The 14,456-nt window shown below is 32.5% G+C and overlaps 2 protein-coding genes across 2 annotated transcripts; both read left to right on the plus strand.

The window, feature by feature from the left end:
* The first annotated feature begins 6,066 nt into the window (after nucleotides 1-6,066).
* On the plus strand, nucleotides 6,067-6,838 carry LOC129950302 (electron transfer flavoprotein regulatory factor 1). The gene is made up of 2 exons (XM_056062198.1): nucleotides 6,067-6,271; nucleotides 6,380-6,838. Exons 1-2 carry the CDS (start codon nucleotides 6,230-6,232, stop codon nucleotides 6,584-6,586), a joined length of 249 nt encoding a protein of 82 aa, XP_055918173.1. The 5' UTR covers nucleotides 6,067-6,229; the 3' UTR covers nucleotides 6,587-6,838.
* Nucleotides 6,839-9,945: 3,107 nt separating this feature from the next.
* On the plus strand, nucleotides 9,946-10,974 carry LOC129950217 (uncharacterized). Its single transcript, XM_056062070.1, has 3 exons — nucleotides 9,946-10,092; nucleotides 10,160-10,391; nucleotides 10,450-10,974. The coding sequence occupies exons 1-3, from the start codon at nucleotides 10,082-10,084 to the stop codon at nucleotides 10,831-10,833; spliced, it is 627 nt and encodes a 208-aa protein (XP_055918045.1). The 5' UTR covers nucleotides 9,946-10,081; the 3' UTR covers nucleotides 10,834-10,974.
* Nucleotides 10,975-14,456: the final 3,482 nt, after the last annotated feature.

Genomic DNA, 14,456 nt, shown 5'->3' on the forward strand with positions numbered 1-14,456 from the left:
TACAAAATACAAAATAAAACTAAAAAACAAAAATGAAAGACTTAGCTAACAAAAATTTTAAACATGCAAAATAAATTACGCTAACGACCAAAAAAAAAATAAAACAAACAAAGGTGAAAATAAATAGTTTTAGTTTTAAGGCGATTTTTATTATTTTAGTTTTTTTTTCAATTAAATAATTTACTTTAAATTTTAACTATCATAACTTCATATCAATTTAAAAAAAGAAAACAAAAACATAGGTAGGTAATGTATAGCAAAAGATATATTATATTCCTCAGACTCATAATTTTAATGTTTTGTTTTTTTTTTGTTAATTATTATTATTTAAGGAAACATGAAGATTTAAATTTCACTTTAAAATTTAAATAAATTACTAACAACGATATATTTTTATTTCATTTTATTATTATTATTTGAAGATTAGTTATTTTATTTTTTGGATTTTCATGTTTTTCTATAGGAAATGGCAGGCCAGGAAATGGAAAAAATTATTAACAAAATAAATTTAAATATTAGAAAATGTTAGAGGATGTAGTTAGTTAACACAGCACTTTTATCACACAAATCATAAAAATATTAAATTATAGAGAGATTTATCTACTTTTTTCCAACAAAGTAGGTGTACCTAAATTTTTCACCAAAAACCATATAAAAATAAAGTCTAAAACACAAAACATCAACAGGATTGTCTTGAGAATTTATTAAAAACAAAACTAACCAAATCCCACGGAATTAAAAATATTTAAAAATAAAAGAAAAGATAGCAAATTATATAGGAATCAATCATTTTTGCAGAGCTGAAGGAAACAATTTAAACTAATGCAGCAAATGAATTTTAAATATGGAAGACAAAATAAAATAAAGCACAAAAATCATTTATATAGGAAAACCAAAAAATAATCGCGTGTAGTGAAAAAACAAAAAAAAAACTTTTCATCGTTAAAGTTTTGCCCATAATTTAAACAAAAACACTCGCACTTAGAATGGAATAAAAATTAGGAAAGCATACAACTCTATACACATAAAAATAGCGTTTCAAAAAATGGAAAAGATTTAAACAAAACAAAATTACATAGAAAATGTTTTTTTCTTTTTGATTTCTTATTATAATTATGTATATTTTTTAATTTTTTTCTCGGTTAAACATAATGAAAAACAAAAATCTTAGTAAAAACTTATCCCTGAAGTGAATTTCAAATGTTTAAAAATTTTGAAATAAATAAAAAGATAAACATGGAATAAAATAAAAAGACATAATTAAAGAGTCCTCCCATAAAGAAGAAGATGTATTATTATTATAATATATATATATATTATAAATTATATTAAAAGATACAAAAAAAAAACAAAAATAGATGTATTTTTAAACAAAATAATTATTATTTAAATGGTTCTTTATTCTTGGGTTTTGTTTTGTTTGTTTTTTTTTTTTGTTTAATAATTATTTAACTATATTATGTGTGTCGGGAGTTTATTATTATATACATATAATAATATTAATACGAAATATAACTTAATAATAATTAAAACAAAAAGAATATGTAGGTGTAAATGAAGAACTAATAATGTACGAAACAAGAAAAATTAACAACAAAACAAAACAGCAACAAGAAAATTAATATTATACATAAACAAAATAATAAAAATAAACTGTAACAATGGTAGATAAATAAAATAATACAAAACAAAAAAAAAACAAACTGAAATACTGACAAAAACATATATATAAATATATTATTTAATAATAATACAACTGCAAATATAAAATAATAAATTATTTAAAAAAATTAAATTAAAAAAAAAACAAAAAAAAAACTGACAAAAAAATTGAGCAAATGAAGGCATTATTATAAATGAAAAGAAATAAATCTCTGTTATCGATTTAATTGTGTTTTTCATTTTTCCTTATTTACTCTCCACTGTCATTTTGTTTCTCCAATGCAAAATGGCGAACAAAGAAGTTTAAAAGTTGATTTTGGGAAACGTCAGATGGAATATTGGGAAGAACAGTATGATATATGTTGAGCGAGCTATGTCCACCTTTGTTTGTAATAATTTTTAGATCTGTTTAGGTTTCGTGTAACTGGTTTAAAAGAGATTTGTATAAAAAACGTCAAAAACTCTCCAAAGTAGATTTCGCTAACAAGTATACACTGGTTTTGAGCCAGTCAAGCACCTTTAATTTGGTCTATAATTTATTTTATTTGGAGCGCAGGGCCGCAAGTTGCTTTCCAAATATGCTGACGGAATTTTTGGGGCGTATATAATGCGATTCACTTACTTACTTAAGGTGACGCTACAGTCCTGTGTGAACGCGCCTCACCCAACAAACTTCTCCCGAGCTAGATGTCTCCAGTTTCGTGCTCCAAGCTGAGTGAGGTCACTTTCCACTTGTGCCACCTGATCCGCGGTCTTCCTCTACTACTGAAGACTTTCCGGAGCATTGGTATCAATGCGCTCTACGTGACCCAGCCATCTTAGTCGTTGGACTTTTACCCTTCTGGCTAAGTCAATGTACAGCCCGTGCAGCTCGTCGTTCCATCTTCTCCTCCGCTCCCCTTCGATGCGTACGGGACAGTAGATCACAGGAAGAACTTTTCTTTCAAAGCGACCCAAGGTACTTTCATCCGCTTTTGTCATAGTCCATGCTTTTGCACCGTATAGTGGACGGGGATGATAAGGGTCTTACATAGCAATACTTTGGTCCCTCGAGAGAATACTTTACCACTCAATTGCTTTCTTAACCCAAAGAAACAGCGGTTAGGAAGAGTTATTCTGCCTTTGATCTTAGCGCTGGTGTTGTTTTCTGCGTTTGAAGCGGAGCCTAGGTAGACGAACTCCTTGACTAGCTCAAAGTTACGTCTGTCGATGGTGAAGTTTTGACCAAGACGTCGGTGTTGTAGGGCCTTTCTTGACAACAGCATGTACTTTGTTTTGCCTCATTAACCGTTAAACCCATTTTTGCCGCCTCTGCCTCAATACTCACAAAAGCCCCATTGACATCACGCTGAGTTCTTCCGATTATATGAATGTCATCAGCATATGCCAGTAATTGGACAGACTTTTGAAAGATAGTGCCTCTAGTGTTGACATGTGAGCTCTGCTCAAGCACGATATTAAAAAATCGCATGAAAGCGCATCACCCTGTCTAAAACCTTTTTTGACATCGAAAGGTTCTGTTAAGTTGTTTCAACCTTTATGGAGCAGCGTGAATACTTTTTTTTTTTAAACGTTCACATATTACGGCAGAGAAGATTTTATAGGCGATGTTAAGTAGACTTATTCCTCTATAGTTGGTGCAGTTTAGAGGGTCTCCTATTTTCAGGATCGGACAAACAATACTGAGGTTCCATTCAACGGGCATATTTTCTTCCGACCATATCTTACAGATAAGTTGGTGCACGCTCCTAACCAACTTATCTCAAGCTGCTTGAAAGAGCTCGGCATTCAAGCCATCCGCTCCAGCGGCTTTATTAGACTTCAGCTTAGATGTGGCAATCTTTACTTCGTCTAATTCGGGAGAACGGGATTGTTGGCTTTCGTCGTCTATGTTGAATTTATCATCCTGCTTGACAGCGGAATTCGGTTCGTCGCCGCCGTTATACAGTCTGCAGAAGTAGTCCTTCCATATCCTCAGCATTGACTGCGGTTCCACTATGATGTTTCCACTTTCGTCTTTGCAGCCTTCGGTTCTAGGTTTATGTACCTGTGAATTTCGTTTCACCTGTTCATAAAACTTTCGAACCTCATTCCTGCTTTTATAACTCTCAACATCTTCGACCGCACGCTTCTCATGCCCTCTCTTTTTCCTTCTGAAAAGTCGGCGTTCCTCTCGCCTCTTCTGCTCATAGAGCTCACGAGCAGCTCTCGTCCTTTTATGCAGCGCCGCTTTGCGTGCCTGTTGTTTGGCTGCATTTGCCTGCCGACATTTCTCATCAAACCAGGGGTTCCTTGTTGGTGGCTGTTTGAAACCCAGCACATCAGAGGCGGCTTCTCTGATTGCATCTTGGCAATGTTGCCACTGGTTTTCGATACATTGTGTTGGCGGCAGAGAACTTCGAGAGAGATTACTTGTCACTCGGTCGGAAAAGTATTTTAGACGTTGAACCTTCTCCCAGCACCTCCCTGTTTTGCTTTGGGTCTTTAAACCTCAAGTGTTACCTTGGCTACAACGAGGTAGTGGTCCGAGTCAATGTAAGCTCCTCGAAAAGTTCGGGCATCCATGATGCTGAAAGCGTGTCTGGCGTCGATAGCAATATAGTCAATCTGGTTGACGGTAGATTGATCTGGAGAACTCCAAGTTCCTTTGTGGATGTTAAGGTGCGGAAAACACGTACTGGCTACCATGACGTTTCGCCCGCAGCAAAATCTAAGAGCCTGAATCCGTTGTCGGAAGTGTTGTCGTGCAGGCTATTTTTCCCGATTATTCCAACAAAGATGTCTTCCCTTCCTAGTTTGGCAATAAAATCGCCCAGGACAATTTTAATATCGTAGCTAGGACACTACTTATATGTTTTGTCCAAGAGCTCGAAGAACATATCTTTGGTGTTGTCAGCCGGCCGCACATGGTCTATTAAGGAACCTAACATTCCACGTGCATAAACGGAATTCGTTGTCCTTAATTCGTTTGCGTAGGTTGTCAACAGTTAGTAAAATAATTATTTGAATACCGAAATCAATTTTGGAGTTTGTCGTTTTAAGACGTTGATAACTTTTGATGCTCGATGGATGTGTTCGTTGGGTAATGTTCAACTTTAGCATACAAAATACTTTGAAGTGAATTTAAGAATCTCAATATGAATGTTGACACTTCAACAGAATTTCTTCTAAAATGTATTTCAACCAATATTTGATTATTTAACTACTCAACTTTAATGTTATCTTTGTTGGAAATGGATATTTCTTAGGTTTGTATAGTCCTACAAAATTTCGTATCAATTGTAGAACGAGCAACTTTGCATTTCTTCAAAGAAAAAAATGGTAAGGATAAGTATTCCCCATCGGGTTTTCAACGATGTTGAACATGAAATCGATCTTTTTTGTTTTTGTACGCTGACTCAAATTAGTTGCTTAATTATACGGCAATACACATAAGTTGTAATATTTGTTAATTATTTTTCAAAACATTTGTGTCAACAAATATAGCGCCATCTTTTCCAGGCAAAAATCTTCTCATTGTCAGACCATAATCTACGAACGAACCCCTTTCATTCAGTTTAATTTACATAACAATTTATCTAAATTTTGACAATTTTCTGTCTTTTAAATTATTCTGACGAATGTTCAAGATCAAAATATAAAATCGGGCCACAGCAGATCGTTTTTTAGCAATTTCTTACTGTACTATATACGGAATTCCAAAAATCGCACTTTCTAAACATCCTCTAAAAAAAGCGCGTGGTGAGCACAGAATTATTTTTTAAACATATCTGAACACTTATGTTTTCTTTCTTAGACTGTTCTAATAAATTATTCGGATCTTATAGCGCTTGCTCCAAACAAGCTCAGAATACGTTAAGAATGACAAAAGAAACACAAATGCAAACCTCTGAACGTTCACAGGTGAAAAACAATTTTTTGTTTGACAGTTTACGCTCTGCTCTAACCTAAAAACTAAGAAAAACGCCCATGACAGCTCTGCAAAATATCCATCAATCTAGAAAAGTTAAATTTGTATGTTCGATGTAAAAGATTTTGGAAAAGAATAAGAAACGTGGTCTTAACACTCAGATTCATTTTTGAAATGGACGTATCGGACATCTGACATCGATTTTGTACTTTTTTGCCCTCTCTTTGGTTTTTACTGAATAAACAAAGTATTTATCCACTTGATCACTTATTTTACCTTCTTCGCCAAAGCAACCACCTTGATCCGGCCTTTCAGTTGCTCTGTCTAAAATGTATAAAACGCCAACTGACAATTATACAACAATAAAAGTGTGTAGGGACCTTTATATGATACCAACATTGGAAGGGACACCTAGTGTAAAATAGAAAAACCAACATCGTAGTATATTTTTTCGAGACTCGAGTGGATCATATTCATAACTAATGTCTCATTTTGTGGAACTGGCTGTATTTTGTTGTGTACAATTTTCCATCTGACAGACATACAAAAAAAAATAAAAGAAAACCCGGAAAAACGAAAAATTTCATTCCTGAAAAATAAATTTTCACTAAACTTACAACTAAATTTTACGAAAAAAAATTAATTATTTGCGTTCTAATGTCTGAAGTACGCACAAAAGTTCTTCAACTCTATAAACAGGTATTCATACATTTCCTAATACTCCATCTAAATTTATCAACAAAAATAATACATAATAAGATTTTCTTTTGATTGAAAAATGTATTTTTTGTTTTTCATGAAAAATAGCTTCAATTTCTTGGTCGCGAATACCCTGGCGGAGCTAATAAGTTCCGTCAACAATGTCATGATGCATTCATAAAAAATAAAAACGTACAAGACCCAAAACAAATTATGGCTTTGGTTGCTAAAGGACGTTATGTAGCCAAGGAATTGGAGGCACTTTATTCGTTAAAGAAATATCGTGCCATGAAGCAGCGTTATCAAAAGAATTAAATCAAAATTTAATTCACGAATCGAAGTTCAACTTTGAAGATGCCATAAAATATTAATTATAAATAACAGACTCGAAAAATTATCAGCAAAATGCAATTATTGGCTTCCAATTTGTATCAATTTCCTCCAAAGACTTGTGTTTTATCCTTTAGTTTTCTGTGTTTTTATATACTTTATATTGTTCATTTGTAAATCGATTGTTATCAAGCGGAATAATAAAATTAATGTAGTACTATGTTACTTGAAGACTGATTCAGATTAAGAAGCATTTTTTATTTTCAAGGTTTTGAACCCAAATGCACGGTGGTCATAGTCTAAGTACTAAAAGGAACAGCTGTAGTATGAAATAAGACTGAATGTTGGTTTAGTCTGATTATACTTTAACTGATAGACTGAACCTTAAGATGATCATTTGGATTGATGTCAGAAAGTGTGGGTAGGTATCTTATCTTTGTTTGTATATAAAGACTTAATGCTTGATATGAAGGTCTACGAAAAAGTAAGTGAGTCTCAGGCCTTTCAATAATTCCTAAATAAATTATCAAATCTGATCCAGGTTTAAAATTTCATCCAATTTTTATTACCATAGAATTTTAGATTGGTCATAATTTTATCGAAAATGTGTAAAGTGTATCTTTTATCGTTTTGAATTTGAACTCGATAACATAAAAACATGCTGATAAATTTCATAAGTTAAGTCACACCAAGCTTCTGAAAAGTGACTAGAATCTATTAAAAAAATAAAATCGACGATTAAACTTCGAAACCAGTACAATTTATTTTTAAACGATTGCACTTTGTTGTACGAAAAGAGAATGACAAGAAATTTCGTTGGCAAATAAAGGGCATTTAATAAAACCATTTAGTTAGTTTTTCAAACGTCATAAACTTCAAACTTGGAACCATAGCTTGGAACTTCACTTCACTAACTTCAGTTCAACATTCAAAAACTAGCAAAAACATTGGTCCAGTCAAAAAGCTAGTGGCTACGTAGTCAAGGGATTCTGATTGGCTTAATCTAACTACAAAAGTAGTTGAAATTTCCCCTCCGACGTAGTGCAAAAATTTCGGCTACAAATTAAGTGCACACTGGTTTTGAAGTTTCACAATCAGCTGCTCGGTAAGAACACAAGAATTTAAAATAAAAGGAATCTTTCGGTATTTAAATACAAATATAAATCATTCATTTTATATCTTCTATTTGGTTTTATTGAATTTAAAAAAAAAACTATTGAAAGTTCTGAATACACAAATGTTTCATATTTTATATATGTACATATTTTTTTTATTTGTCATTAATATGACAATTCTGGATTGACTAGCTTTGTAGTGCAATTTTGCATTCACAAAGCAAATTGAAGCCCATTATTTTCTACAAAACTGTCATTTTGACATAAGTAGACTTGAGATATTTTTTTTACTAACTTAAGAGTCAACTATCCAATAAAATGCCTCAAGTAGAAAGCATTTTTTGGCAGCTGTCCAATAAGATACGATAAACTTTCCTTACTTTCAAGTCTCTTATGTCATCTGAGCCTGACCATAGACTTTTTGAAACTGGTCAGATTCAGGCAACATCTACAAAACACTCCTCAGACAAGCTACAATTCCATTAAGATTTGTCTTTTGTATTGTATTCTTTTAAATTGACAAGGAACCCTTTTACAGAAAACATTAAATAGAAATGTGCAGAAAATAAATAAATTATAGAGTAGTAAAGCTTAGCTTTCACATGAATGAAAAAACATGATCAGTTGTCATGTTGACATGTTGGCATAAGTTGACTTGACTTGATAGTTAGAGAGATTTTTCTTGACTTACTTTGCAGACAACCTTCCAATAGAGTTGCCTTAATTGTAAGGCAATTTTTTGGCAGCTGGCCAATCAGATGCTGAAAACTGGAATTACTTTCAAGTCCCTTATGTACCATTTTCTATGGTTGAAATGTCAAAAATGACATTTGATCATAACCGCACTCTATCCATCCAATTGTGTAATCAGTAGACGTTTTTCTTATTAAGCTCAGAGCAGAGCACAATGTAGAGCCTGTACATGTTCAATACGCCTTGAGATTGGTTTTACTGAAGATCTAACATTTATTTATGAAACAAAAGAGAACTGTCAAATCTTTTAGAATTTACCATCCTGTCCTCCACAACTCAGGTTTTTATTCCAATATATATCGGTAATTTCATTAAGAGCTCATAGTGAAACATAACCTTAGCAAAAGCTGTGATATCTCTGAGATAAAAAAGAAACACAAACACTTTTTTGACAGTTCATTTGTCTGCTCTGAGTCTAAAAAGAAAAACACTTAGAAGTGTAGATCGTGATTGAAAATCTCTGTCGAGGAATTATAACAGGACAAATTATTTTATTTATGAATTTTGAAAAAAGTTTGTGATTAAAGACCACAGAAACGTTTTACAATTGACAGATTACATAAAAACATAAAATGTATAAAATATAAATTATTTAAAAGATTTCTGAGAATTTTCTCTTTTACATTGAGAGCAGGAGAGTGAAATATAATTTACTATTCATGCTCACTAGGAGTCAAATAAATATTTATTGATTGAGTAATCGAATCTCAAAAAAGTCTCAGATTTTTGACATAAAAAAAACGATACATTTTTGTTTATAGGCAGGTTCAGACAACATACGGGACTTCATTTGCAGTCAACTGCATTCCTTGAACGTACATTTTGACCAAGTCAACAAGTTAGTTTTTCAAGCGCCATACATTTAAAACTCAGAACTTTACATCCCTATCTAAACTAAACCTTAAGTTTACCGTACAAAAAATACCAACAACATTATTGTCTACAAAACAATTCTCAGAAAACTACAAGTCCATTCCAATTTGCATTTCGTACTGTAAGGAAGTATTACTTATATCTTTTCCAATTTGACGAGAAACCCTTTTACACAAAATATTAAATGAAATTGTGCGAAAAATAAACAAATCGTAGAGGAATAAAGTTCAACGTTCATTTAATTAAAGAAACATGATAGATTGTCATTCTGACATAAGTGGACTTGACTTAATAGTTAGGTAGATTTTCTTGACTAACTTTCCAGTCAACTTTCCATTAAAGTTGCCTTAATTGGAAGGAAATGTTTGGAAGCTGGTAAATCAGATGCTAGAAACTTGCCTTACTTTCAAGTACCTTATGTCGCCTGAACCTGCCCAATCTTGGGAATGCAGAAATGTCAAATGTTGAATCAAGATAAATCACACATTGCAACGATAATTTACTTTTTTCTGACCAAACTTTCAACTGAATCCCAAACATTTAACCCCCATATGTAAACGTAGGCACCAGCAGTGTAAAAGTTCAATACTTTGTGAACACAGTCGTTCCTCAAAACATCTCCAACCAAACGTCAAACAGCGTCGAATGTCGAATCGAATACGAATTTCATTTCGGTGAATTCAAAAAACAAAATTTCCCCAAAAAACACAAAACAATTCCAAAAAACAAAAAGCTAACAATGTCAAAAAGGTTAATAAATACCACTTAATCAATAAATTATTTGTTTTTTCATGTGTCTTTATCAATTACAACACAGATCGAAGCGTTCTTCGTATGTATCAACTTTCCTCAATGGGGCCAGGAATGGAGAATTACCTCAACCTAGCAAAAGGCGATTGGTATCATCCAAAGCAGCGACAGACAACAAACCACAGGAGTCCTATCCAATACCTCTTCCGTTTGTGAATGATACAAACTACATTTTCGATGGTAAACCGATTCATTCAAAAAGTGAAGCTATTAATATTGGGGCTGAGAATCTGTTCACTGTAAGATTTCTTACGATGTTCACATGATACAGGAACTTATTTCTGTTCTGGTTCACAGGTATCATCAATTCCTCTACCAGCCTCACCCAATAAGCCTTCAACTTCAAGAGCATTCTTCTTCCCAAGTTTACTTGGAACTCCTGAAAATATATCCAATGTCCTCACAGACACCGAATCAGCATCCGGCTCGGACACCTCCGAAGATGAATTAGCTTCGGATTCGTCGTGTCAATCGACAGGCGCCGTCGGCGGAGACATTAGCACTGATGGCGGTGGCGGTGGCCGCAGTACATCTCTAAAAACAAAAAAGAAGAAAATGACACGTTCGGAATATTACAAAGAGCGTTTGAATCAGATTGATCGGGCACAACAAGACAGACGCGAACGATGGAAGAAGAAACTGGAAAACATGCAAACTTTGTTGAACATTATTAAATCTTAACTTTTGATGATGATGTTGATGTTGATATGGCGGATGCGAAATTTAATATATATTTTCTTGAAATGCATACATTTTAAAAACCAATAAAATTTTATTTGAATTACATTTTCTCTAAATAAATATTCATATTTGTTCTTTGGAGTTGTCCTTGTTTTTGTTTTTTGAATTAAAGTTAACATTTGTGATGGGATTAGGAAAGAAAACCTATGAACTCTGTATTCAATTGACCTGCAAGAAATGGGTCAGCTTTTTTTTTGTTAAACAAAACAATTGTTTTTTAATGAGACATATCAGGTTTTTGAAAATATTCCTTTTTAAAAATGTCAAAGACAACTAAAGACGGTGTTCTTTAGGCTAACGTAAAAGACAACATTGATCATAGCCCTTAAGAATAAATTATGTAATCCTAAAGTACAAATCTTTGTCTAATCTACATACAGTTTAAATCATTTTAGTCTCTTACTTAGTTTCTGAAAACTCTCATTTGTTATGAGTCTTCATTTGACACTTAAATGAAGTTTTGAACAACTTTGAAATAAATGCTTCCATAGTTTTTGAGAAATATATTTTGGAGTTAATTTTAACTTCTGAATTGGAATCCAAACATCGATTTTAACTACGAGCTTAATTTAAAAAATATCCGTTTTTAACATTATTTTACATTTTTTTCAACATTGAGATGCCAAAGAATTTTAACTGATGGCCTTTTTTGGACGGGGGATTATTAAAACAAATTACTTACGAATCGATTTGAATTTTTGTGTTAAAAACAGTTTTAACATCAATAGTTCAGCGTTTCCTTAAGATTTATGTGTAAAGTCTAACAACTTATGAATATTTTTCGAAATAGGTATTAATGAAACACTTTAAATGAATATTTAAAATTGATATTGAAGATAGGGAATTTTATTGAACAAAAATACAACATCATACATTTAGATACCCTCAAAAAGCTTAATATAGGCTGTAAACCAAAATTTTGAGTCCACTCTCATTTTAAAAAGGAACATCAAATTCTACCTTACGTCGATAAAACATTTGAGGTGAAAAAATAAGTATTTGATATCTAAGAGAATTATAATAAATGTAAAATAAGTGACAAATCTTTGTTGTTATTAACACAAAATAATTTATTTAACAAAAAGAAAAAATTGATCAAACTGATTTCTCGTCGAAAAGCTTATTCTAAAGTAGTTCGGTTTGAAGCACGTTGAACGTAGCCTTTCAATGTGTAGCTTCAGACGACATAATGGCTGAATCACAAACACGCTACAGTTTCGTCTGTGTTACGGTGGGTCTGCTTCGAATTTTCTTTGAATGACATTTCTATTATTTCATCCCTCCAAAAAACAAATATTTTGTTTGTTGACATTTTTGTACAGATGTTGAGCTGTCAGACAAAGCAAATGTTCAGATAATTGAACCAGAGCTTCCGTTTGGAGTCACATTACGTTCTTTTCCTTACGATTGTCAAAGGGAACGTGAGGTCGAAGCTCCATTGTGATAGCATGCATTGAATTAATAATAATTAAATCGTAAACGTCAGGCGAAGCCGAAGCTGAAGCGTGTTTCTGTTTCAGCCATAAGGGACTTGAAATTTAGGCAAATTCCTAGATTATCTGATTGGCCAGCTGCTAAAAAATTACCTTCCAATTATGGCAACTTTAATGGTAAGTTCACTGGAAATTTAGTCAAGAAAAATCTCTTTAACTTTTAAGTCAAGTCTACTTCTACCAAAATGACAGTTGGTTATGTTTTTTCATTCAACTGAAGGCTGTACTTTACTACTCTATGATTTATTTGTTTTCTACACAACTTCATTGAATGCTTTTTGTAAAAGGGTTCCTTGTCAAATTGGAAAAACAATAAGTAATATTTCCTTACAATACAAAATACAAATCGCGGTGGACTTGTAGCTTGCTTGAGGAGTGTTTTGTAGACAGTAATTTTGTTGGTACCTTTTGCGAAGTAAAGTTCTGAATTTGATATTGGTCGCATTCACAAAGCTAGGGGCTACTTAGTGAAGGGATTCTGATTGGCTGAATTTAACTACAAAAGAAGTTGAAATTTCCCCTCCGACGTAATGTAAACATTTCGGCTGCAAAGTTAGTGCACACTGGTTTGACGTTTCACAATCAGCTGCTCGGTAAGGACACAAGAATTCAAAATGAAATGAATCTTTTGGTATTTACAGTGGCTCACAATGAAAATGGCCCACACCCACACCGAGCTGATTTTTTTTTCTAAGAATATAATAATACGATAAGAGAAATTGTTCATTTTAATAGGAGAATGTATTCTTTATTTAAAAACAAAATATTTCAACATTTAGATTTAAAAAATAACAAAATAAAATAAAATAACGACAAAAAAATTAACATCATCAAACAATGAAAATGGCCAACGAAACTTTAGTAGCAAAAAGAATAGTAAGAGCGTGTTGAAGTTTTTTTTAGTATTTGGTCGGGTATCCTTTTTGTCTTATAACAGATTTAAGACGATTTGGAATAGATTCTACAAGATTTTTGGTGTAGTCAGGGTTTACATATTTTATTCCATTCCTCCAATAAAACCCTCTTAAGATCACTTTTTTTCGAAATGTCATGTTTACGAATTTCAATTTCCAATTTTTGACATAATTTTTCAATAATATTCACGTCTGGTGATTGCGGTTAGGTTTTTATCACCCTTGGACAGTGGTACAATAACCATTCTTTAAAAATTCCTGCCGAGTGCTTCGGATCATTATATTGATAAAAGTGGAAAGTATTTTCAATCTCAAGTTTTTCAGCACATCTAAATGCTTCATTTTGGCCTTCGTTCAAAAACGAAACAATCCGATCCAACAGAATCTGAAGTGCTGACATGGTCTTAAATTGAAGATTTATAGATTTTTAATTTTAATCCAAATAAATGTTGTACACGTATATTAAATAAAATAAGATTGACCAAAAACTTATTTAATGATTTATTAGTGCTGATTTTTGTTTACTTAAATTATTTGCGAACGCAATATGAGCTGCAACTGGTTAATTGTCAAAATTACAAATTGGAGAGTGAAACGTTCGAAGGATTCCGATCTTGGTAAATGGAGTATTCTTGGTTGTTAATATCAAACAAATATCAATAAGTAAGAATTTGTCATTAGCAAGACGTGCCACATCGTTGATGTGCTCTGTTCAAGCTTCTTCCTTATCTTGACATTCTCGGCATAAGTATAGGAGCTAAATTATTTTGTAATGATTTTCGCCTCTTAATTCAAAATAATTTGACAGTCATTGAACATTTTTGGAGTTACAAAAATATTTTAAACAAAGTTCAGATTCTTCTGAACTTTTTATTATTTATTTATTTGTTCACCTTTTTAGCTTCAGACATTTTATTTAGTTTCTTTCTATTCGCCTGCTTGATGGTAAGTGATAAGTTTTGACATTTGAATCGATGAACTTATCGACTTTCAAAGATACAGAAACCCATTTTATCACATTTTTCCAGTATTTCTATTCCGTTTGTTTCAGTCGATAAAGTTATCGATTGTCAAAAGATACAGAAACCCGATGATGCGATAAATTGATTTTTGTACCCAAAAACACTCTATATAAAGATATAAATCCCCGGTAGAC

The sequence above is a fragment of the Eupeodes corollae genome, chromosome 3, assembly GCF_945859685.1.
Source record: "Eupeodes corollae chromosome 3, idEupCoro1.1, whole genome shotgun sequence".
NCBI lineage: Eukaryota > Metazoa > Arthropoda > Insecta > Diptera > Syrphidae > Eupeodes > Eupeodes corollae.

Bases quoted from the DNA above. Each gene is read 5' to 3' on its own strand.
- LOC129950302 (XM_056062198.1), top strand. From the start codon at position 6,230: ATGTCTGAAGTACGCACAAAAGTTCTTCAACTCTATAAACAG. The intron at 6,272-6,379 runs GTATTCATACAT...CATGAAAAATAG, and splicing joins TTCTTCAACTCTATAAACAG to CTTCAATTTCTTGGTCGCGA.
- LOC129950217 (XM_056062070.1), top strand. The intron at 10,392-10,449 runs GTAAGATTTCTT...TCTGGTTCACAG, and splicing joins GGGCTGAGAATCTGTTCACT to GTATCATCAATTCCTCTACC.